Source organism: Anguilla anguilla, chromosome 8, assembly GCF_013347855.1.
Source record: "Anguilla anguilla isolate fAngAng1 chromosome 8, fAngAng1.pri, whole genome shotgun sequence".
Taxonomy (NCBI): Eukaryota; Metazoa; Chordata; class Actinopteri; order Anguilliformes; family Anguillidae; genus Anguilla; species Anguilla anguilla.
This window is the reverse complement of record NC_049208.1, coordinates 5,466,639-5,492,608: the sequence shown is the minus strand read 5'-3', so window position 1 is coordinate 5,492,608 and position 25,970 is coordinate 5,466,639. Positions and strand designations below refer to the sequence as shown.

The 25,970-nt window shown below is 42.7% G+C and overlaps 3 protein-coding genes and 1 long non-coding RNA gene across 5 annotated transcripts in view; 2 read left to right on the top strand and 2 right to left on the bottom strand.

The window, feature by feature from the left end:
- Nucleotides 1–25,970, top strand: part of LOC118232801 (natural killer cell receptor 2B4-like) — a 112,529-nt gene that overhangs the window by 63,806 nt on the left and 22,753 nt on the right. The gene's annotated exons all lie outside the window — the stretch shown is intronic.
- LOC118232809 lies at nucleotides 1,870–5,590 on the bottom strand. Its single transcript, XM_035427954.1, has 5 exons — nucleotides 5,446–5,590; nucleotides 3,853–4,167; nucleotides 3,291–3,545; nucleotides 2,889–3,012; nucleotides 1,870–1,915 (listed from the first exon to the last, which is right to left on the bottom strand). Exons 1-5 carry the CDS (start codon nucleotides 5,480–5,482, stop codon nucleotides 1,906–1,908), a joined length of 741 nt encoding a protein of 246 aa, XP_035283845.1. The 5' UTR covers nucleotides 5,483–5,590; the 3' UTR covers nucleotides 1,870–1,905.
- LOC118232810 lies at nucleotides 13,026–21,524 on the bottom strand. The gene is made up of 5 exons (XM_035427955.1): nucleotides 21,386–21,524; nucleotides 19,807–20,112; nucleotides 19,252–19,506; nucleotides 18,617–18,740; nucleotides 13,026–13,119 (listed from the first exon to the last, which is right to left on the bottom strand). Exons 1-5 carry the CDS (start codon nucleotides 21,420–21,422, stop codon nucleotides 13,110–13,112), a joined length of 732 nt encoding a protein of 243 aa, XP_035283846.1. The 5' UTR covers nucleotides 21,423–21,524; the 3' UTR covers nucleotides 13,026–13,109.
- Nucleotides 13,242–25,390, top strand: LOC118232820. The gene is made up of 3 exons (XR_004766404.1): nucleotides 13,242–13,263; nucleotides 16,034–16,036; nucleotides 25,174–25,390. It is a non-coding gene; the product is annotated as an uncharacterized LOC118232820 (long non-coding RNA).

The window sequence follows — 25,970 nt, the reverse complement described above, 5'->3', positions numbered from 1 at the left end:
GACCATATAAGGGTCCCACTTTTCCCCTACTATGCAGTCTCTGGCTCCATTTATACAACACGACGGCTCAAAATGCTTCTCATAAGCCACAGTCACATTGTCAACACTTTTTCTACAGTCTGTGGTTTAAACCTGTGAAGATGAATTGTGTTAGTTTACTATTTTGAATGTTTTCCATGTGAACACAAGGAAAGAGAAGAGCACAGACAGACCTGCAGGTTTTATGCACAGACAGACAGACTTACAGATGGTCTCCTCCGATTCATGCTGAGTCAGCGGCCTCATACCAATCCCTTCTCAAGATCCAGGTTTACTGACCTGCCTTTTACAACGAATGATCTGTATTTTCACTTCTATTTCATCCATTTTTATCTTCTTACATTGTTGTCTGTCTTTTTGATGTTTTATTAATTTGTACCTTTTTTAAAGTCTTTTTATTGTGTTTTTTTACTCTTGTAAATCATCTTGCCCTGTATGCTTGAAAAGTGCCATGCAAATAAAAGTTATTTTTTATCATTATGATTATTATTATCCATCCATTCCTTAACTATACCCACTTATCCACAGTAATAATAATAATAATAATTATTATCTGTAGTAGTAGCAGTAGTAATAGAATTAACCATTGTTAATGAAATTAATAGTATTAATGTTATTTAAAAATGAGTTGAGCACCTTGTATTTGGTGAAAAATAGTTTTTGCCATATAGCAACAACCTGTGTGATCTTCAGGAAGCAGTTTGTTAAATTCTGACCACTTAAATCAGGTACAAGCTCTAGAAGCCTGCCTGCATAACATTGGCTAAAACTTCTTAAAAATCAAAACAAAACAAACCAAATTACAGATTACAACCAGGTACCTGAATTACTAATGCAGTGTGTGGAATACACACAAAATGTTGATTATGAACATTATTTACAATGTGCCATTTGCCCCAAATGTGAATGGCAAAGGTTTGTAATTATTGCGTTCATTTTTTTTCATCCTCAAACGTTGATTCTTTTTTAATATATTTTATTAACTATATTAAAACGGTGAGGATTTTATAGTTGGAGAGCAGCAAAAAGGTTATTTTTCAGACTACACAATCACTTGATAATTTAAAAAAAAAGCTTCCTCTTCTAGCATGGGTCTTCCGATAACATTCAGGACACACCTCTTCCTGTTTCATGTATTTTTCAGTCTTAAAGAACTGAAAGGCTTCATTGAGTGAATATAAAATATGCCCTTAAAATGGGTACCAGTGTGTAATTGAATATAGGGGTTGATCACAAAAACTAAGGTTTAGTGGAAGTGCATGTGCCCTAAAACTTATTCAGTTTTTATTCCATATTTATTGCATGATATTGAACCTAAAATTTTGCAATTTCATTAGAATTATATTTTCTTTGTGTTTCTTTACCATTACAATACTATCTCATGTTTTCCTTTAATTGAATGCCCATTAAGGATTCATGAGAGCAAAAGTATGATGACTTCCAAATAAGAAAACTTTATTGTTCATCAGATGATGGAAAATCATCTTTGGCTCAAGTGGATGAAAAGCTAATAATCCAAAAACACATTAAAATCCAAAAACACATAAATTGAGATATAAAAAACAAAAAGCTTGAAACAAAAAACATAAAAAATACAGTTCACGTGGCAGCTAAAAATGCTTGCAATTAATCACAGCAAAACTTGGACAAACTAGTTCATCTTCAGTTTTTGATACAAACACACACACGTGCACGCACACACACACAACACACACACATGCACGCACACACATGCATGCAGGCACACACACGCATGCACACACACTTACATACACACGCACATGCACAAACACATACACACACACAGTTATTTCAGATATTAATTCTCTCCTCCCCTCTGACAAATTTATCCTTCTCTCTCAGTCCTCACTGATCTCTGAAAAAAACAACATAAATAAATAAATTAAACTTCAGAACTGCATCTGAAATTCACATGAAACAGTACAGCGTGCATTAGAGTGTGTGAGTGAGGGGTAAAATGTGTAAATGAGCAGAAGAGTGTGTGGTGGAGGGTGTGAGTGTGTGGTAGTGTGTGTGAGTGTGTGGTACAGTGTGTGAGTGTGTGGTAGTGTGTGTGAGTATGGGGTACAGTGTGAGTGTGTGGTAGTGTGTGTGAACGTGTGGTGGAGTGTGTGAGTGTGTGGTAGAGTGTGTGAGTATGGGGTAGAGTGTGTGAGTGTGTGGTGGAGGGTGTGACTGTGTTAATGTGTGTGAGTATGGGGTAGAGTCTGTGAGTGTGTGGTCATGTGTGTGAGTATGGGGTAGAGTGTGTGAGTGTGAGGTAGAGTGAGTGAGTGTGTGGTAGAGTGTGTGAGTGTGAGGTAGAGTGTGTGAGTGTGTGGTGGAGGGTGTGAGTATGTGTTAGTGTGTGTGAGTGTGTGGTGGAGGGTGTGAGTATGTGTTAGTGTGTGTGAGTATGGGGTAGAGTGTGTGAGTGTGAGGTAGAGTGTGTGAGTATGGGGTAGAGTGTGTGAGTGTGAGGTAGAGTGAGTGAGTGTGTGGTAGAGTGTGTGAGTGAGGGGTAGAGTGTGTGAGTGTGTGGTGGAGTGTGTGAGTGTGAGGGAGAGTGAGTGAGTGTGTGGTAGAGTGTGTGAGTGAGGGGTAGAGTGTGTGAGTGTGTGGTGGAGGGTGTGAGTGTGTGGTAGTATGTGTGAGTATGGGGTAGAGTGTGTGAGTGAGGGGTAGAGTGTGTGAGTGTGTGGTGGAGGGTGTGAGTGTGTGGTAGTATGTGTGAGTATGGGGTAGAGTGTGTGAGTCTGTTTGTATGCTCATTAATGAGGTCACTGAGTGTGTCAGATTCAAGCTCACTGCTGATGAGAGATGTAAACACAGGAATGACCATGACTGACCTGCAGCACCTCTCTCTGGCATTAACTGCGATGACAGCCGAAACCATGGCAACCAGACCCAGGGAGAACAGCACTGACTTTAGCGCACACAGCGAGAGGCCAGGAGATGGTGTTACTGGAGCACCTACAGAAAATAAAGAACATCACACAGGGCCCCACAGAGACAACTCCTGTTACACACAAACACACAAGTACACACATGCACACTCACATACAAACAGAAAAAGTTACAAGACATAAGCACCACAACATCTCATGGCGAACACTACTGCCTGCAGCCATAAATGTACATGAACAACTCACAGAATCACAGATGCCAGACAAACATATAAACATGTCAGACAGAAATATAGACACAGACAGACTTTCAGACTTTATCCACAAACAGACAGGCAGACTTACAGATGTCCTTTGTGGATTCTGATCGCGTCTTTGTGTCGACCCGGTTAATGCTGCTGCAGTAGATGGCCTCGTTGGTTGCCGTGACAATGATGTAGACTTCTGTTGACAAGGTTGTATTTTCTACCTGTGTGCAGTGGGCGTGGTCACAGGTGTAGCTGGCCCAGGTGTCTTTAGCAGAGCAGTTCACTGACACGTTACAGAACCCTCCAGCAGAGGAGAGTAACGCCACTCCCACCTGGGGTGTGGGCGGGGCCTCTGCAAAACAACAACCAATCCACTGGGCCAAAGATGTGACACATTGCACCATATAGTCTCATAATAATCTCATACATTAAATTGGCAATAATAATCCCATATACTCAAATTTAACCATATAATCTTATAATAATCTGAGAAATATCATCAAATGACAATCTCATGATAATCTCAGAAATCACATTCATCTACAGAATGACAGCATTATTTAAATGCATTAGTACTGATGTATTCTCCACCCATATCTTTTTAGCACCCTCATGATTGCATTGTACACAGAGACTGTAAAACAGTGTGTTATTTCTACCTTGAACTGTGAGCCTGTAGGAAGCAACATCTCTCAGCTGTCCTTCTTCATCAGATATCCCTGCTGTGTAGATCCCACTGTCTCTCTCCTGCATGTTCTTCAGTAGCAGAGTGAAGTTCTCTTTATAAAAATTTGCCCTGGTTTCATAAGATTTAAATAATATCAGATGTTTAACTTCATAATTGTATTCTAGTATGGCTGTGGAGATATTGAAACGCCAGGAAAGGGTGTTAAACCGGAGGTCTGCATATCCCTGCACACCCAGACGAACAGAGCTTCCCTTACGCACAAACAGAGACTCCTCAGATCTGGAAACTGGAAAAAACAGAGAAATGTTCATTTTACAACTTTAATACAAAATATGTCCTGCAGATATACTGTATAGCACACATTATATCATCAAATACAAACAGTCTTACACGGTATCATTGCACTTTTATAAAAGGTTTTCTGTGATTAAATCCAGTACACTTTCTGGGTACTTTTACACATCAACATCTTTCAACAGCATTCGAAGTTAAACGGCATTCAAGTTAAGAACAAACTCAGCTGTACAAAATGAACTTGGCAAACTTTCCATCTATAAATGCAGCGCTGTCATGACATGACATCATGAACCAAGGGGTGGGGGTGGGGGGATTGGGGGGGATGGGGATTTGTCAGTGTGTTCACAGACCGGGGAATTGGCGCAAGAGCAATAGCATCAAAACAGCTATCCTTGAACTTTTGCGGCATCATACTCCAGTTAGAGCACTACGGTCGGCCAACCAGATACTCTTGGATGTTCCGAGATCCAGGCACAAAAATAGAGGTGACCGAGCCTTTGCACTAGCTGCCCCTAATCTCTGGAACGGCCTACCTTTTCATATAAGAACTGCTCAGACCCTAGAGTCTTTTAAGTCCCTGCTGAAGACCCACCTCTTCTCGTTGGCATTCAATTTCAGTTGAGCTTGTCACGTTGTTTTTATCTTCAGTGTAATTCTTTTATTACCATGTTTATTGTTTCCTTTTATTCTAATTTTTTTATAACTTTTATATTCGTTTTTGTTTTTTTAAGTCTGTTCAAGCACTTTGTTCAACTGTGGTTGTTGCAAATGTGCTATATAAATAAACTTCGACTTGACTTGACTTGACTATCCGTGCCCTCTGAATACTGCACAATTTAAACGACTTTCAATGAAATAAAATAAAAACATTTGAAACCTGTGTTGTGTGGCCGATCCCCAGTTGTGGCCCAAAATGGCCGCATAAACCGTTTATGCCAGCAGTTGACTCTGGTCACGGGATGCACAAACACTGAGTAAGTACTGGAGCAGCCTGTTGAGCTCCTGGAGCTGACCGAATTTCTGAATGTCCCACAACTTCAACAAGAGGATTAAGGCCAGCACCAACAATTCCTGCTCATGTATGTTTACAAAGTATAAAATGCCTACCTAGTAAAAGTGCCTATAGACTGAAAACAAAAGGATGTAAGCAAATGTTGCTTTGCAGGTGAAAAAGATGACAAAGAGGTTTGAACCACACAAAATAAGAGGCAAGAGGCCTATTATGTACACACATATTCCAAATTGATGTGTTTTAAGTGCACTGTACCTGAGAAGAGCAATGTGGACACCAACAGGACGATCATTTTCAGTCTGAGAGAGAGAGAGCTAGTGATCTGTGGAACTTCCTCAGTAGCAGTTAGAATGTAATGTGTGTGTGTCAGTATGTGTGTGTTTGTGTGTGTGTGGTGAGTGATTTTAAAATGGGAGGCTATGCTGTAGTTTGGAATATATTTTTTTTGTTTTAGCCCACAAGCTTCAAACAGGAAGTGTGTTTCAGTTACAGGCTGCAGTGGCTGCACTGTGGCTGATGAACTGCTCCTGTTCACATTTCAGTGTCTGCAAAGATGTCATCACGGCATCACAGAGCTGAGAATGACCATTACAGACGTCATATGCAAACTTCACACTTAGAAAAGACAGTGAGCTTAAATGTACTATGAAACCATCCAAGATATTTTACATTTCTGCGTATCAACTTCAATCTGCTTATCAATGAATGCATTATGAAAATGTCCAATGTAAAACAAGTGCTTCGTATACAACTACTATGTACAATCATTTATTATACATTTGATTTTTTGACACTGCATGACCAGTAATTTATTAAAAATGGACCATTGCACTCTCCTGACTTGTAGTTATGAATAGATAGTTGGTGCGCATACCCAATTCTCAATACACTTCAATCACAAAATATAGCTGCAAGCAGCAATTAAGCGAGGCAAGCACAAATATCCACCATGAAAACATAGTATAATATATACTTATACATATACACTTCAAGCCCCAAATGATTATAATGATATTGATAACTGTTCTGTCCCTGTATCTGTCTGTCTGTAGGGTCTGGGTGTGGTGCACAGTAATATAAGCACAGTAGAAACCATGCATGACGCAGTCACCACTGCAAACCCAGAGTGCCACCTGGAGGTGAACACAGTCTATGACATGTTGGGACTAGCAGCAGATCCTCCAACATAACCTGAGTCCATATATGCCACCGTGAATAAGGGTGCATCTTAACCCTTAGAAGAGCAGGCTTTTTGGAATGCTTTGTTTTCAAAGTTTTTCAAAGTTCTAAGTGTTCGAAAACTCCACTGTTTTCACTTAAAGGCAGAGATTGTTACATCGGCATTAGGATGGTCGGTTACGAACATTCTAGTCACATATTTGCAATCTTACACCGTAAATTGTGATCACAGACCATGTGGTGGAGATTGCGGTAGCAGACTGGGGTGCCGTGTCTCTTTCTCCGCGTGGTTTTTAAGCCAATGAGGGGCTCTTTTCGAGGAAGGCGGGACCCAACGCCCAGTGTGTACCTCGCCTACAGGACGGGGCGGCCCTGATTTTAATTTTACTGTTAAAAGTTGAAAAAAGTCTGTTTTAATCTGTACAAATTATGTGACTCACCAAAGTTTTTAAAAATTTATTTCCTCTTCATTATTTACTACATGCCATATGCCCCTAATGTGAAAGTCAGAAATTCCTAATTATTGCATTATTCAATTTCTTTCACCCTCAAATGTTAATTAACTGTATTTAAACTGAGGATTTTATGGTTTACAGGTTTTTTTTCAAACTACACAATCACTTGATCATTTAAAAAAAAAGCTTCTGCTGCTAGCCTGGGTCATCAGGAAACATTCAGGCCACACCTGTTCCTGTTTCATGGATTTTTCAGTCTTAAAGAACTTAAAGGCTTCGTTGAGTGAATACAAAACCATTTAAGTCTGCTTTGACTGAATTGCATATCCCCATACAATGGGTACCTGTGTTTGATAGAATATAGGGGTTAATCACAAAAACTGCAGTCTGGTTTAATGGAACTACATGTGCCCTAAAACTTATTCAGTATTTAAAAAATATTTATTGCATGATGTTGAACCTAAACTTAATGTCATTTCATTTGAATTATATTTGCTTTGTGTTCTTTAAAAAAAATTTTTACCATTAAAATACAATTTCATGTTTTCCTTTAATTGAAAGCTCATTAAGGATTCATTTGAGCAAAAGTATGACTACTTTAGATTCAAAAAACTTTATTTTTCATCAGATGGAAAATCATCTTTGGCTCGAGTGGATGAAAAGCTCATAATCCAAAAATACATAAAAATCCAAAAGCACATGAAGAATTTAGCTCACAAATAAAAATAACATAAAAGTTTGAAACAAAAAACTTAAAAAATACAGTTAAGATCACATAGTAGCTAAAAATGCATTGCAATGAATCACAGCAAAGCTTGAACAAACTAGTTCATTATCAGTTCAGCCCCAATATGACTGTGTGCTTGTGTTTTCCCTCTCAAAGGTTGGGGTGGTGCTGGTGAAATATTTTAAATATGTACTGCACTGCGTTGCTAGGATTGCTTGTTTTATATGCATTCATGAGCTTGTAGTTTTTTGATACAAACATACACGCACACACGCACACGTACGCACAAACACACACACACACACACACACACACATGCACGCACACTTACATACACATAAACATGCACATACACACAGACACACACACACATGCACACACACAGTTATTTCAGATTTTAATTCTCTCCTCCCCTCTGACCGATTTATCCTTCTCTCTCAGTCCTGATTGATCTCTGAAAAAAAAACAACAAAAATAAATAATTTTAACTTCATTACGACATCCAAAATTCACATGAAACAATGCAGCGTTTATTAGAGTGTGTGGAGGCTGAGAGTGTGTGGTAGAATGTGTGAGTGAGGGGTAGGGTGTGTGAGTCAGTGGAAGAGTGTGGGAGTTAGGGGTAGAGTGTGTGAGTGTGTGGTGAAGGGTGTGAGTGTGTGGTAGAGTGTGTGAGTGTGTGGTAGAGGGTGTGAGTGTGTGGTGGAGGATCTGAGTCTGTGGTAGAGTGTGTGAGTGAGGGGTAGAATGTGTGAGTGTGTGGTGGAGGGTGTGAGTGTGTGGTAGTGTGTGTGAGTGTGTGGTAGAGTGTGTGAGTGAGGGGTAGAGTGTGTGAGTGTGTGGTGGAGGGTGTGAGTGTGTGGCGGAGGGTGTGAGTGAGGGGTAGAGTGTATGACTGATAGGTGGAGTGAGTGAGTATGTGTAAGTGTGTGTGAGTGTGTGGTAGAGTGTGTGAGCGAGGGGTAGAGTGTGTGAGTTTATGAGTATGTGTAAGTGGTTGTGAGTGTATGGTAGAGTGAGTGAATATGTTTAAGTGTGTGTGATTGTGTGAGTATGTGTAAGTGTGTGTAAGTGTGTGGTAGTGTGTGGGCGAGGGGTAGAGTGTGTGAGTGTGTGGTGGAGTGAGTGAGTGAATGGTACAGTGTAAGTTAGAGTGTGTGAGTGTCAAGTAGAGTGAGTGTGAGGTAGTGTGTGACAGAGTGGTAAAGTGTGTGAGTGTGCGGTAGAGCAAGTGCGCGTGTGGTGGAGTGTGAGAGGCGTAGAGTGTGACTGAGGGGTAGAGTATGTGAGTCTGTTTGGATGCTTTTTAAAGAGGTCACTGAGTGTGTCAGATTCAAGCTCACTGCTGATGAGAGATGTAAACACAGGAATGACCATGACTGACCTGCAGCACCTCTCTCTGGCATTAACTGCGATGACAGCTGAAACCATGGCAACCAGACCCAGGGAGAACAGCACTGACTTTAACGCACACGGTGAGAGGCCAGGAGAATCTAGACCTAAAGGAAATAAACAACATTACACAGGACCCCACAGAGATAACTAGTCTTACACACAAAAACACATACATCAAAATACACACACACACACACGTGTATTTGTGCATACACACATTCAAACACACACACACACACACAAACTCACAAGCAGGAAAAGTTACAAGGAATGAACACCAGAACAATATCTCATGGCAAACACTACTGCCTGCAGCCTTAAATGTATATAAACAACTGACAGAATCACAGATGCCTGACAAACATATGAACATGTCAGACAAAAATATAGACACGATATCCACAAACTTTCAGACTTTATCCACATACTCTTCTAGACATTTCCCACAGACAAACCTTCAGGATTTGTGCACAGACAGACAGACTTACAGAAGTCCTTTATGGATTCTGATCGCGTCTTTATGTCGACCCGGTTACTGCTGCTGCAGTGGATGGTCCCATTAGTTGCCGTGACGATGATGTTGACTCCTGTCGGCGAGGTTGTATTTGCTACCTGTGTGCAGTGGGCGTGGCCACAAGTGTAGCTGGCCCAGGTGTCTTTAGCAGAGCAGTTCACTGACACCATACAGAACCCTCCAGCAGAGAAGAGTGACACCACTCCCACCTCGGGTGTGGGCGGGGCCTCTGCAAAACAACAACCAATCCATTGGGCCAAAGATCTGACACACTGCACCCTATAGTCTCATAATAATCTCATACATTAAATTGGCAATAATCATCCCATGTATTCAAATTTAACCATATAATCTTATAATAATCTGAGAAATATCATCAAATGACACTCTCATGATAATCTCAGAAATCACATTTATCTACAGAATGACAGCATTATTTAAATGCATTAGTATCGATGTATTCTCCACCCATATCTTTTCTGGACCCTTATGATTGTATTGTACACAGAGACTGTAAAATAGTATGTTATTTATACCTTGAACTGTGAGCCTGTAGGAAGCAACATGTCTTCGCCCTCCTTCATTATCATTTATCTCTGCTGTGTAGATCCCATTGTCTCTCTCCTGCATGTTCTTCAGCAGAAGAGAGAAGTTCTTTTTATCAAATTCTGCCCTGGTTTTATAAGTGTTAAATACATCCAGATCTTTAGACTTATTCGTGTATTCTAGTATGGCTGTGGTGGTATTGAAACGCCAGGAAAGGGCGCGAAAACGGAGTCTTTCATATTCCTGCATATCCAGACGAGCAGAGCTTCCCTTAAGCACAAACAAAGACTTCTCAGCTCTGGAAACTGGAAAAAACAGAGACACTTTTCATTTTAAAACTTTAAAACAAAATCTGTCCTGCAGATATACTGTATATCCCCAGTTGTGGCCCAAAATGGTCGAATAGACTGTTTATGCCAGCAGTTGACTGGCACAGGATGCAAAAACACTGAGTAAGTACTGGAGCAGCCTGTTGAGCACCTGGAGCTGACCGAATTTCAGAACGTCCCATAACTTCAACAAGAGCATCAAGCTCAGCACCAACAATTCCTTCGGGAGGCAAACATAGTTCACTGGCATGAGAGATGAGAAAAAAAAGATATGCTCATGTATGTTTACAAAGTATAAAATGCCTACCGAATAGGTCGGAAATCAAAAGGATAGAAGCAAATGTTGCTTTGCAGGTAAAAAAGATGATAAAGTGGTTTGAACCACACAAAATAAGAGGCAAGTTACCTATTATATAAACACATATTTCAAATTGATGTGTTTGAAGTGCACTGTACCTGAGAAGAGCAGTGTGGACACCAACAGGATGAGCATATTCAGTCTGAGAGAGAGAGACAGCTAGTGATCTGTGGAACTTTTTCAGTAGCAGTTAGAATATAATGTGTGTGTGTGAGTATGTGTGTGTTTACATGTGTGTGGTGAGTGATTTTAAAATGGGAGGCTATGCTGTAGGTTGGACTATATGACTCTTTTTTTAGCCCACAAGCTTCAAACAGGAAGTGTGTTTCAGTTACGGGCTGCAGTGGCTGCACTGTGGCTGATGAACTGCTCCTGTTCACATTTCAGTATCTGTGCAAAGATGTCATCACGGTATCACAGAGCTGAGAATGACCATTACAGACTTCATATGCAAACTCCACGCTTAAAAAACACAGTGAGCTTAAATGGACTATGAAACCATTCAAGATATTTTAAATTTCTACTTATCAACTTCAATCTGCTTATCAATGAACGCATTATGAAAATGGCCAATGTAAAGCAAGTGCTTCGTATACAACTACTATGTACAATCATTTATTATACATTTGATTTTGTAACACTGCATGACCAGTAATTTATTAAAAATGGACCATTGCACTCTCCTGGCTTGTAGTTATGAATAGATAGTTGGTGTGCATACCCAATTATCAATACACTTCAATCACAAAATATAGCTGCAAGCAGCAATTAAGCGAGGCAAGCACAAATACTAACCATGAAAACATAGTAGAATATATACTTATATATATACACTTCAAGCCCCAAATGATTATAATGATATTGATAACTGTTCTGTCCCTGTATCTGTCTGTCCGTAGGGTCTGGGTGTGGTGCACAGTAATATAAGCACAGTAGAAACCATGTATGACACAGTCACCACTGCAAACCCAGAGTGCCACCTGGAGGTGAACACAGTCTATGACATGTTGGGACTAGCAGGAGATCCTCCAACAAAACCTAAGTCCATATATGCCACCGTGAATAAGGGTGCATCTTAACCCTTAGTTTTTTGGAATGCTTTGTTTTCAAAGTTTTTCAAAGTTCTAAGTGTTCGAAAACTCCACTGTTTCCACTTAAAGGCAGAGATTGTTACATCGGCATTAGAATGGTCGGTTAAGAACATTCTAGTCACATATTTGCAATCTCACACCGTAAATTGTGATCACAGACCATGTGGTGGAGGTTTGCGGTAGCAGACTGGGGTGCCGTGTCTCTTTCTCCGCGTGGTTTGTAAGCCAATGAGGGGCTCTTTTCGAGGAAGGCGGGGCCCAGTGTGTATCTCGCCTACAGGACGGGGCGGCCCTGATTTTAATTTTACTCTTAAAAGTTGAAAAAAGTCTGTTTTAATCTGTACAAATTATGTGACTCACTCACAAGTTTTTTAAAATGTATTTCCTCTTCATTATTTCATAAAAACTATTAACTACATGCCATATGCCCCTAATGTGAAAGTCAAAAATTCCTAATTATTGCATTATTCAATTTCTTTCACCCTCAAATGTTAATTATCTGTATTAAAACTGAGTATTTTATGGTTGGAGAGAAGCAAAAAGGTTTTTTTTTTTTCAAACTACACAATCACTTGATCACTTAAAAAAAGCATAGCCTGGGTCATCAGGAAACATTCAGGCCACACCTCTTCCTGTTTCATGGATTTTTCAGTCTTAAAGAACTTAAAGGCTTCGTTGAGTGAATACAAAACAATTTAAGTCTGCTTTGACTGAATTGCATATGTCCTTAAAATGGGTACCTGTGTTTGATTGAATATAGGGGTTAATCACAAAAACTGCAGTCTGGTTTAGTGGAACTACATGTGCCCTAAAACTTATTCAGTATTTAATCAATATTTATTGCATGATGTTGAACCTAAACTTAATGTCATTTCATTTGAATTATATTTGCTTTCTCATAGTAGCTAAAAAAGCATTGCAATAAATCACAGCAAAGCTTGAACAAACTAGTTAATTATCAGTTCACCCCCAATATGACTGTGTGCTTGTGTTTTCCCTCCCAAAGGTTGGGGTGGTGCTGGTGAAATATTTTAAATATGTACTGTACTGCGTTGCTAAGATTGCTTTTTTTATATGCATTCATGAGCTTGTAGTTTTTTGATACAAACACACACGCACACACGCATGCACACATACACACACGCACACATACGCAAAACATACACACACACACATGCACACGTATGCACACACACACATGCATGCACGCACACACACGCATGCACACATGCACACACACTTACATACACACGCACACGCACACAGTTATTTCAGATGTTAATTCTCTCCTCCCCTCTGACAAATTTATTCTTCTGTCTCAGTCCTCACTGATCTCTGAAAAAAACAACATAAATAAATAAATTAAACTCCAGAACTGCATCTAAAATTCACATGAAACAGTACAACGTGCATTAGAGTATGTGATTGAGGGGTAAAATGTGTAAATGAGCAGAAGAGTGTGTGGTGGAGGGTGTGAGTGTGTGGTAGTGTGTGTGAGTGTGTGATACAGTGTGTGAGTGTGTGGTGGAGGGTGTGAGTGTAAGGTGGAGTGTGTGAGTGTGTGGTAGAGTGTGTGAATATGAGGTACAGTGTGTGAGTGTGTGGTGGAGGGTGTGAGTGTGTGGTAGTGTGTGTGAGTGTGTGGTAGAGTGTGTGAGTGTGTGATACAGTGTGTGAGTGTGTGGTAGTGTGTGTGAGTATGGGGTACAGTGTGTGAGTGTGTGGAGGAGGGTGTGAGTATGGGGTACAGTGTGTGAGTGTGTGGAGGAGGGTGTGAGTGTGTGGTAGTGTGTGTGAGTGTGTGATACAGTGTGTGAGTGTGTGGTAGTGTGTGTGAGTATGGGGTACAGTGTGTGTGTGTGTGGAGGAGGGTGTGAGTGTGTGGTAGTGTGTGTGAGTATGGGGTACAGTGTGAGTGTGTGGTAGTGTGTGTGAGTGTGTGGTAGAGTGTGTGAGTGTGTGGCTCTTGCCACAGGGTGTGTGTGAAGCGCCTAGTGCAGTAGTGTAGCGTAGAAGTTCTTGTAGTTAGTGCATGCCGCTTTCTGCTTGCTACTCTCTGCTTACAGCTACCGTCGCTGGCTAGCCCCCTTCAAGGGGGTGAAAAGAGGAGCCGAGTGCGTATGTCTCCCCTACTGCCAGTACAGAGCCTCTCCACCACCAAGACTCCTGCAGTGCCTCCTTGTGGCCACACGTGGTAACTGGGCATCTTGCGGTCCCAGGCTAAACTGCAGGTGATCTCGGAGCAGCGATGGGGCCCAGAGACGCGGCGTGCAGGCCCACCACCATGTGGACACGCCCTGACGCCCGCCAACCATTGCCCCAACTATGGGTAAATAGCCCCACTGCCTTGTGGGTAAGCCTACTGTGGCAAGGCTAAGGGAGCACACTCTGACAGAAAAGCAACGTGCTGGCGGTGCGCAATAGGCGGGCCTTAACATACCAAGGACCCGGCAGCCTCCTGCAGGCAAGATGGGGGAATGGTCGTCCTGGGTCCACCCACGCCACCGGGCTTACCTCATCATGGCGAAGATAGTGCTACTGGGGATAGCGCACCCCCTATGGCACTTTAAAAACTTCTTTGCGCAGGTATCCACCACTGACCACTGGGAAAAAGTACCTGGACCTTACATCAGGTTGAAGTCTGGCGGCGATGGGGTGTCTGGTGACGGGAGCAGGTACGAATGGACTGGGAGCTCCTAGCTAGAACCCTGCACGTCAGCAGCACAGGGTATATGGTCGCTAACAGCTGGGACTGAGTGGCAGCTGTTTTCGGCAGTCCCCTGTGCGATTGAGCTGCCCTATTTAGGGACCGCACTGCTCACCCCAACTGGGGAAGGGCCTAGAAAAGGTGGCCTAAAAACTGCCCACTCAACCCACGCCTGGATAGGACACCGCACCTATCGGGTCATTCCACTTCCACGGTCGAAATAAAAATAAAAATAAGAAATCATACAACCTGAAACTGGCAACATGGAACGTAAGGACTCTCCTGGACTCGTATGGCAGCTCTGATAGACCCCATAGGAGAACAGCCTTGGTTGCTGCCGAGCTGAGTCGCTATAACATCGACATTGCTGCTCTGAGTGAGACCAGGCTCCTGGATGACGGCTCTCTAACAGAGGAAGGGATGGGCTACACATTCTTCTGGAAGGGTTACCCCCCAGGAGGACAACATCTGCACGGTGTGGGACTGGCCATCAAGAATACACTACTACCAAGCCTCACTGAAAAACCTGTTGGCATTAGTGAAAGACTAATGACCCTTCGTATCCCCCTGGTCAAGAATCGCTTCGCCACACTTCTTAGTGCTTATGCACCAACCCTGCCATCCGAGAGTGAGGCCAAGGATTGCTTCTACCAGTCAATGGACAAGGCTCTTCGCCGGATCCCCAAGAGGGACAAGATCTTCTTGCTTGGGGATTTTAACGCCCGAGTGGGACAGAACAGCAGGATATGGAGTGGAGTGCTTGGCAGACATGGTATTGGCCAGGCCAATGCAAATGGCATGAGATTACTTACTCTCTGCTCTGAGCACAACCTGACCATAACCAACACCATCTTCCAGCAGAAGACTAAATATAAGACATCATGGAAGCACTCTCGACTTCAAACACTGGCACCTGATTGACTAAGTCATAGTGAGACGCAGTGACATCAGAGATGTTCTCATCACTCGTGCCATGAGAGGTACAGAATGCTGGACAGACCACCGTATGATTGTGACCAAGGTCCACATGAAAGTGCGCCCCCCCTTGTGGCTGCGAGGGCCTAACGGGAGGCAGCTAGACTGCACCCGCCTGGGAAACATTGATGCAAGAAATGAGTTCTGTCGCTCCCTAGCTGAGAAACTAAGGGAGATGGAGTTCTCCTTGAGTTCAGAGAACACCATGGATCAGATTTGGACCTCTATCAGCTCGGCTCTCTATGAGGCAGCAACCCAAACCATCGGCTATAAGAACAAGAACCACCAAGACTGGTTTGGCGATAACTCGGATACCATCCATAACTTGCTGAACATGCACAAAGCACACCGGGCAACCCTAAACAACCCCTCATCCAGCATCACCTGGCAGCAATGGCAGAGAGCTCGACAGGAAGTGCAACGGACTATTCGGACCATGCAGAACAAGTGGTGCGCAAAAAAGGCACAGGAAATCCAGTCATTTAAATGACATGCACAATTTTTACAATGCTGTCAAAACCATCTACGGCCCAATATATCGCTGCATCACTCCCCTGAAAACAGCAGATGGTCTAACAGTCTTGAAGGACCAGAATAGTATCCTCTTGAGGTGGGCTGAACATTTTGATACCCTTCTTAATCAGGACTCTGATGCAGACCCCACCATTCTGGACGAACTGCCTAAACTTCCTCCCATTCACAACCTCAGCCAGCCCCCAACCTTCCTGGAGGTCCTATCAGCTATCCGTTCCCTCAGAAACAACAAGTCCCCTGGTAATGACAAGATCCCTGCTGAGCTGCTAAAGCAGGGAAGGTACCTCTGTACAAGAACTCTTCACCAATACATCACCAAGGCCTGGGCTGATGAGAACATCCCACAACAATGGAGAGACGCCAATATTGTCACCATTTACAAGAACAAGGGTGACAAGGCCGTGGCAACAGTAGGGGTATATCACTCCTTGCTGTTGCTGGTAAGGTCCTGGCTAAGGTGATGCTTCAGAGGCTGGTCAACAACATCACAGAGTCAATGCTGCCTGAATCACAGTGCGGGTTTAGGAAGAACAGGAGCACGGTCGACATGATTTTCACAGCCCGACAGCTTCAGGAAAAGTGCCGGGAACAACACGAGGACCTGTTTATGGCCTTTGTCGACCTCTCCAAAGCCTTTGACACTGTCCAGAGAGAACTTTTGTGGGACGTCCTCCTCAGGTTTGGCTGCCCCAACAAATTCGTCAACATCCTCCGCCAGTTTCACGATGGAATGACTGCTTGGGTGACCATAGGAGGACAAGAGTCTGCCCCTTACCCTGTACATACAGGGGTCAGGCAGGGGTGTGTGCTAGCACCGGTGCTCTATAACATCTTCCTCCTATGTGTCACCCAGCTTCTCCACAAGGAGATTGAGGACAGCAGTGGTGTGGCAGTGGAATTCAGGCTAGATGGCAACCTCTTCAATATTAGGAGGCTCCAAGCAACCACCAAACTGCATAGAGAAAGGGTACTTGAGCTGCAGTATGCAGATGACTGTGCTCTTGTGTCTCACACTCCACAAGACCTCCAGTCTGTCCTTGCGGCGGTAGTGAGAGCATACAGCAGGATGGGACTGACCGTCAACACCACCAAAACGGAAGTTGTCTGCCAATGGAGTGCCACCATCCCACCCACACCACCAGCCTTCACTGTTGCTGATGAACAACTGTCAGTAGTTCCATCGTTCAAATATCTGGGGAGTATTCTCTCTGAAGACAGCAGCATTGACAATGAGGTCCAGAGCCGAATTAAACAAGCATCAGCTGCCTTTGGGAGACTCCGGCGCTGGGTCTTTCAAAACAAGAACCTACATCTCCGCACGAAGGTCTGCGTCTACCAAGCCATCTGCATCACCACCCTCCTTTACAGCTGCGAAGCTTGGGTAACTTACAGCTGCCACATCAAGTCCCTGGAGCACTTCCACATATGCTGCCTTCAGCGCATCCTGGGAATTACCTGGCGTGATCGTGTGCCTCACACTGAAATACACAGAAAGACCAACTGCAGAAGTATTGAGGCTATGATCACCCAGAACCAGCTACGATGGCTGAGGCATGTGGTAAGAATCCCCCCAAATCGGCTGCCTTGCAGAGTGCTATATGGCCAGCTACACCATGGACGACGCTCAGCAGGAGGGCAGAGGAAGCGCTACAAGGACCAGCTGAAGACTGCGTTAAGGAAGTGCAAAATCAGACCCGAGGACCTGGAGGATGTTGCTGCTGACCGTAACAACTGGTGGCAGCTGTGCCTGGATGGGATCTGCATGCTGGAGGAGGAAAGGACAGCCAGGAGGCAGCAAAGGAGACTCAGGAGGAACACGCCCATGGTTGCTGCTACCACTACCACCACATATATATGTCCTACCTGCAATAGGACTTGTGGGTCCAAGATAGGACTATTCAGCCATCAGAGAGTTCACGATAAAAGACAGAAGTTGACGTCATCATCGGATTCGATGGACAACCAAGAGTGTGGTGGAGGGTGTGAGTATGTGTTAGTGTGTGTGAGTATGGGGTACAATGTGTGAGTGTTAGGTAGAGTGAGTGAGTGTGTGGTAAAGTGTGTGAGTATGTGTAAGTGTGTGTGAGTGTGTGGTAGAGTGAATGAGTATGTGTAAGTGTGTGTGAGTGTGTGGTAGAGTGTGTGGGCGAGGGGTAGAGTGTGTGAGTGTATGAGTATGTGTAAGTGTGTGTGAGTGTGTGTGAGTGTGTGAGTATGTGTAAGTGTGTGTGAGTGTGTGGTAGAGTGAGTGAGTATGTGTAAGTGTGTGTGAGTGTGTGGTAGAGTGAGTGAGTATGTGTAAGTGTGTGGTAGAGTGTGTGGGCGAGGGGTAGAGTGTGTGAGTGTGTGGTGGAGTGAGTGAGTGAACAGTACAGTGTAAGTTAGAGTGTGTGAGTGTCAAGTAGAGTGAGTGTGAGGTAGTGTGTGACACAGTGGTAAAGTGTGTGAGTGTGTGGTAGAGCATGTGCGTGTGCGGTAGAGTGTGTGAGGCGTAGAGTGTGAGTGAGCGGTAGAGGGTGTGAGTCTGTTTGGATGCTTTTTAAAGAGGTCACTGAGTGTGTCAGATTCAAGCTCACTGCTGATGAGAGATGTAAACCAGGAATGACCATGACTGACCTGCAGCACCTCTCTCTGGCATTAACGATGATGACAGCTGAAACCATGGCAACCAGACCCAGGGAGACAAGCACTGACTTTAGCGCACACGGTGAGAGGCCAGGAGATGGTGTTACTGGAGGACCTACAGGAAATAAAGAACATCACACAGGGCCCCACAGAGACAACTAGTCTTACACACAAACACGCATACATACACCAAAACACACACACACACACACACACACACACATGTGTATTTGTGCATACACACATTCAAACACACACACACCTACACACACTGTCACATGCTCATGCACACACTCATATCATACACTCTCAAACACTTGTACACACAAATACATTCATATACACTCACCACAAACAACACACACACAAACACGCTCACAAGCAGGCAGTAGTGTTCGCCATGAGATATTGTTCTGGTGTTCATTCTCGCATGGCGAACACTACTGCCTGCAGCCTTAAATGTATATAAACAACTGACAGAATCACAGATGCCTGACAAACATATGAACATGTCAGACAGAAATATAGACACGATACCCACAGACTTTCAGACTTTATCCACATACTCTTCTAGACATTTCCCACAGACAAACGTTCAGGATTTGTGCACAGACAGACAGACTTACAGAAGTCCTTTATGGATTCTGATCGCGTCTTTATGTCGACCCGGTTACTGCTGCTGCAGTGGATGGTCCCGTTAGTTGCCATGACGATGATGTTGACTCCTGTCGGCGAGGTTGTATTTGCTACCTGTGTGCAGTGGGCGTGGTCACAGATGTAGCAGGCCCAGGTGTCTTTAGCAGAGCAGTTCACTGACACGTTACAGAACCCTCCAGCAGAGGAGAGTAACACCACTCCCACCTCGGGTGTGGGCGGGGCCTCTGCAAAACAAGAACCAATCCACTGGGCCAAAGATGTGACACGTTGCACCCTATGGTCTCATAATAATCTCATACATCAAATCATGCAATAATAATTCCACAGATTCACATTTTTATCATACAGTCTTAGAAACCACATCATATGAGATAATTTCATGATAATGTTAGAAATCACTTCTATGTACAGAATTACATTATTATTTAAATGCGCTAGTGTTGATTTATTCTCCACCTATATCTTTTCTGTACCTTTATGATTGTATTCCACATAGAGACTGTAAAACTGTGTATTATTCCTACCTTGAACTATGAGCCTGTAGGTAGCAACACTGCTGGTCTCTTGTTTATTAATTATCTCTGCTGTGTAATTCCCACTGTCGCTTTCCTGCACGTTCGTCAGCAGCAGAGAGAAGTTCTTTTGATCAAATTCTACCCTGGGACGATTACCATATGTTTCCAGATGTTCAATCTTGTGAATGAAATCCACTAGTCTTTCAGAATTAAAAGTCCATGAAATGGTCTGAAACTGCAGTTTTTCATACCCCTGCACATCCAGATGAACAGAGCCTCCCTTACGCACGAACAAAGACTCCTCAGCTCTGGAGACTGGAAAGAAACAGAAATTTTCATTTTAAAACTTCAAAACAAAATCTGTCCTGCAGATATATACCACACATTATACCATCAAATGCAAGCAGTGTACATGCTATTATCGAACATTTATAAAAGGTTTTCTTTGATTAAATCCAGTAAACTTACTAGGTACTTTTGCACATCAACACCGTACAACATTCAAAGTAAAACAGCATTCAGTTTAAAAGGAACTCAGCTGTTAAAAATGAACAAACTTTCCATCTCAGTGCAGGGCTGTCATGGGCAGTGCCATCATGACATGACATCATGAACCAATGGGTGGGGGGTGGGGGGCATGGGGGGGTTGGGGATTTGTCAGTGTGTTCACAGACCGGGGAATTAGCGCAAGAGAAATAGCATCATAACAGCTATCCTTGAACTTTTGCAGCATCATACTCCAGTTAGAGCACTAAGGTCGGCCAACCAGATGCTCTTGGATGTTTCGAGATCCAGGCACAAAAATAGAGGTGACCGAGCCTTTGCGGTAGATCTCTGGAACAGCCTACCTTTTCATATAAGAACTGCTCAGACCATAGAGTCTTTTATGTCGCTGCTGAGTTGAGCTTGTCACGTTGTTTTTATCTTCGATATAATTCTTTTATTACCATGTTTATTGTTACCTTTTATTCTAATTTTTTATAAGGCTACTTTTATATTCGTTTTTGTTATTTTAAGCCTGTTCAAGCACTTTGTTCAACTGTAGTTGTTGCAAATGTGCTATATAAATAAACTTTGACTTGACTTGATTATCCGAGCCCTCTGAATACTGCACAATTTAAACGTCTTTCAATAAAATAAAATAAAAACATTTGAATCCTGTGTTGTGTGGCCCATCCCCAGTTGTAGCCCAAAATGGCCGAATAGACTGTTTATGCCAGCAGTTGACTCTGGCCATGGGATGCAAAAACACTGAGTAAGTACTGGAGCAGCCTGTTGAGCTCCTGGAGCTGACTGAATTTCAGAACGTCCCATAACTTCAACAAGAGCATCAAGCTCAGCACCAACAATTCCTTCGGGAGGCAAACATAGTTCACTGGCATGAGAGATCAGAAAAAAAAGATATGCTCATGTATGTTTACAAAGTATAAAATGCCTACCGAATAGGTCGGAAATCAAAAGGATAGAAGCAAATGTTGCTTTGCATGTGAAAAAGATGATAAAGTGGTTTGAACCACACAAAATAAGAGGCAAGTGACCTATTATATAAACACATATTTCAAATAGATGTGTTTGAAGTGTACTGTACCTGAGAAGAGCAGTGTGGACACCAACAGGACGAGCATTTTTAGTCCGAGAAAGAGAGACAGCTAGTGATCTGTGGAACTTTTTCAGTAGCAGTTAGAATGTAATGTGTGTGTGTGAGTATGTGTGTGTTTGTGTGTGTGTGGTGAGTGATTTTAAAATGGGAGGCTATGCTGTAGGTTGGACTATTTGACTCTTTTTTAGCCCACAAGCTTCAAACAGGAAGTGTGTTTCAGTTACGGGCTGCAGTGGCTGCACTGTGGCTGATGAACTGCTCCTGTTCACATTTCAGTGTCTGTGCAAAGATGTCATCACAGTATCACAGAGCTGAGAATGACCATTAAAGGCTTCATATACAAACTCCACGCTTAAAAAACACAGTGAGCTTAAATGGACTATGAAACCATTCAAGATATTTTACATTTCTACTTATCAACTTCAATCTGCTTATCAATGAACGCATTATGAAAATGGCCAATGTAAAGCAAGTGCTTCGTATACAACTACTATGTACAATCATTTATTATACATTTGATTTTGTAACACTGCATGACCAGTAATTTATTAAAAATGGACCATCGCACTCTCCTGGCTTGTAGTTATGAATAGATAGTTGGTGTGCATACCCAATTATCAATACACTTCAATCACAAAATATAGCTGCAAGCAGCAATTAAGCGAGGCAAGCACAAATATCCACCATGAAAACATAGTAGAATATATACTTATATATATACACTTCAAGCCCCAAATGATTATAATGATATTGATAACTGTTCTGTCCCTGTATCTGTCTGTCTGTAGGGTCTGGGTGTGGTGCACAGTAATATAAGCACAGTAGAAACCATGTATGACACAGTCACCACTGCAAACCCAGAGCGCCACCTGGAGGTGAACACAGTCTATGACATGTTGGGACTAGCAGGAGATCCTCCAACATAACCTGAGTCCATATATGCCACCGTGAATAAGGGTGCATCTTAACCCTTAGAAGAGCAGGCTTTTTGGAATGCTTTGTTTTCAAAGTTTTTCAAAGTTCTAAGTGTTCGAAAACTCCACTGTTTTCACTTAAAGGCAGCGATTGTTACATCGGCATTAGAATGGTCGGTTAAGAACATTCTAGTCACGTATTTGCAATCTTACACCGTAAATTGTGATCACAAATGTTACACCCCTCCGCGTCAGGTGGGGGCGCTGGCCGTTTGGAGGCCTGTTTTCTTGTGTCAGATAATTGGAAGCACCTGTGGTGGTGCCCATAAAAGGAAGCCTGGAGTCGGCTTCTCAGGAAGGGGCTTTATTTTCTCCTTGCCGTTGGACCACGGCCGTGTCTGGATTTCACCTTATGTTGTATAGTTATTTTGTCATTACGTTTGGTGTTCTAATAAAAAGTATTGGTTATTATTGGGAAACCTTGGTGTCGGCATCGCTTATGTTTGTGGGTGTGGAGAGCAACCGTAACAACAGACCATGTGGTGGAGATTGCGGTAGCAGACTGGGGTGCCATGTCTCTTTCTCCGCGTGGTTTTTAAGCCAATGAGGGGCTCTTTTCGAGGAAGGCGTGGCCCAGTGTGTACCTCGCCTACAGGACGGGGCGGCCCTGATTTTAATTTTACTGTTAAAAGTTGAAAAAAGTCTGTTTTAATCTGTACAAATTATGTGACTCACCAAAGTTTAAAAAAAAATTTATTTCCTCTTCGTTATTTCATAAAAAATATTTATTACATGCCATATGCCCCTAATGTGAAATTCAAAAATTCCTAATTATTGCATTATTCAATTTCTTTCACCCTGAAATATTAATAAACTGTATTAAAACGGAGGATTTTATGGTTGGAGAAAAGCAAACAGGTTTTTTTTCAAACTACACAATCACTTGATCATTTAAAAAAAGCTTCTGCTACTAGCCTGGGTCATCAGGAAACATTCAGGCCACACCTGTTCCTGCTTCATGGATTTTTCAGTCTTAAAGAACTTAAAGGCTTCGTTGAGTGAATACAAAACAATTTAAGTCTGCTTTGACTTAATTGCATATGCCCTTAAAATGGGTACCTGTGTTTGATAGAATATAGGGCTTAATCACAAAAACTGCAGTCTGGTTTAGTGGAACTACACGTGCCCTAAAACTTATTCAGTATTTAATCAATATTTATTGCATGATGTTGAACCTAAACTTTAATGTCATGTCATTTGAATTATATTTGCTTTGTGTTTTTTCTTTTTACTATTAAAATACAATTTCATGTTCTTCTTTAATTGAATGCTCATGAAGGATTCATTTGAGCAAAAGTATGACTACTTTCAATTCCGAAAACTTTATTTTTCATCAGATGGAAAATCATCTTTGGCTCAAATGGATGAAAAAGCTCATAATCCAAAAACACAAAAATCCAAAAGCACATGAAGACTTTAGCTCACAAATACAAAAAACATAAAAGTTTGAAACAAAAAAACTTAAAAAATACAGTTAAGATCTCATAGTAGCTAAAAAAGCATTGCAATAAATCACAGCAAAGCTTGAACAAACTAGTTCATTATCAGTTCACCCCCAATATGACTGTGTGCTTGTGTTTTCCCTCTCAAAGGTTGGGGTGGTGCTGGTGAAATATTTTAAATATGTACTGTACTGTGTTGCTAGGATTTCTTGTTTTATATGCATTCATGAGCTTGTAGTTTTTTGATACAAACACACACGCACGCACGCATGCACACATACACACACGCACACATACGCAAAACACACACACACACGCACAGTTACATACACACATGCACACACACAGTTATTTCAGATATGAATTATCTCCTCCCTCTGACTGATTTATCCTTCTCTTTCAGTCCTGATTGATCTCTGGAAAAAAAACAACAAAAATAAATAATTTTAACTTCATTACAACATCCAAAATTCACATGAAACAATACAGCGTTTATTAGAGTGTGTGGAGGCTGAGAGTGTGTGGTAGAGTGTGTGAGTGTGGGGTAGAGTGTGTGAATCTGTGGTAAAGAGTGTGAGTGTGTGGTAGAGTGTGTGAGTGTGTGGTGGAGGGTGTGAGTGTGTGGTAGAGTGTGTGAGTGAGGGTTGAGTGTGTGAGTGTGTGGTGGAGGGTGTGAGTGTGTGGTAGAGTGTGTGAGTGAGGGGTAGAGTGTGTGAGTGTGTGGTAGAGTGTGTGAGTGAGGGGTAGAGTGTGTGAATCTGTGGTAGAGTGTGTGAGTGTTTGGTAGAGTGTATGACTGTGAGGTGGAGTGAGTGAGTATGTGTAAGTGTGTGTGAGTGCGGGGTAGAGTGAGTGAGTATGTGTAAGTGTGTGGTAGAGTGTGTGAGAGAGTGGTAACATGTGTGAATATGTGGTGGAGTGCGTGAGTGTGTGTGAGTGAGGGGTAGAGTGTGTGAGTGTGTGGTGGAGTGTGTGGTAGAGTGAGTGAGTATGTGTAAGTGTGTGTGAGTGTGTGATAGAGTGAGTGAGTATGTGTAAGTGTGTGTGAGTGTGTGGTAGAGTGTGCGGGCGGTGGGTAGAGTGTGTGAGTGTATGAGTATGTGTAAGTATGTGTGAGTGTGTGGTAGAGTGAGTTAGTATGTATAAGTGTTTGTGAGTGTGTGGTAGAGTGAGTGAGTATGTGTAAGTGTTTGGTAGAGTGTGTGGGCGAGGGGTAGAGTGTGTGAGTGTGTGGTGAGTGAGTGTGGTGGTATCAAGTAGAGTGAGTGTGAGGTAGTGTGTGACAGAGTGTTAAAGTGTGTGAGTGTGCGGTAGAGCATGTGCGTGTGTGGTGGAGTGAGAGGCGTAGAGTGTGACTGAGGGGTAGAGTATGTGAGTCTGTTTGGATGCTTTTTAAAGAGGTCACTGAGTGTGTCAGATTCAAGCTCACTGCTGATGAGAGGTGTAAACACAGGAATGACCATGACTGACCTGCAGCACCTCTCTCTGACATTAACTGCGATGACAGCCGAAACCATGGCAACCAGACCCAGGGAGAACAGCACTGACTTTAGCGCACACGGTGAGAGGCCAGGAGATGGTGTTACTGGAGGACCTACAGGAAATAAAGAACATCACACAGGGCCCCACAGAGACAACTAGTCTTACACACAAACACACATGCATACACCAAAACACACACACACACACACGTGTATTTGTGCATACACACATTCAACCACACACACACCTACACACACTGTCACATGCTCATGCACACACTCATTTCATACACTCTCAAACACTTGTACACACAAATACATTCATATACACTCACCACAAACAACACACACACACACACGCTCACTAGCAGGAAAAGTTACAAGGAATGAACACCAGAACAATATCTCATGGCAAACACTACTGCCTGCAGCCTTAAATGTATATAAACAACTGACAGAATCACAGATGCGTGACAAACATATGAACCTGTCAGACAGAAATATAGACACGATACCCACAGACTTTCAGACTTTATCCACATACTCTTCTAGACATTTCCCACAGACAAACGTTCAGGATTTGTGCACAGACAGACAGACTTACAGAAGTCCTTTATGGATTCTGATCGCGTCTTTATGTCGACCCGGTTACTGCTGCTGCAGTGGATGGTCCTGT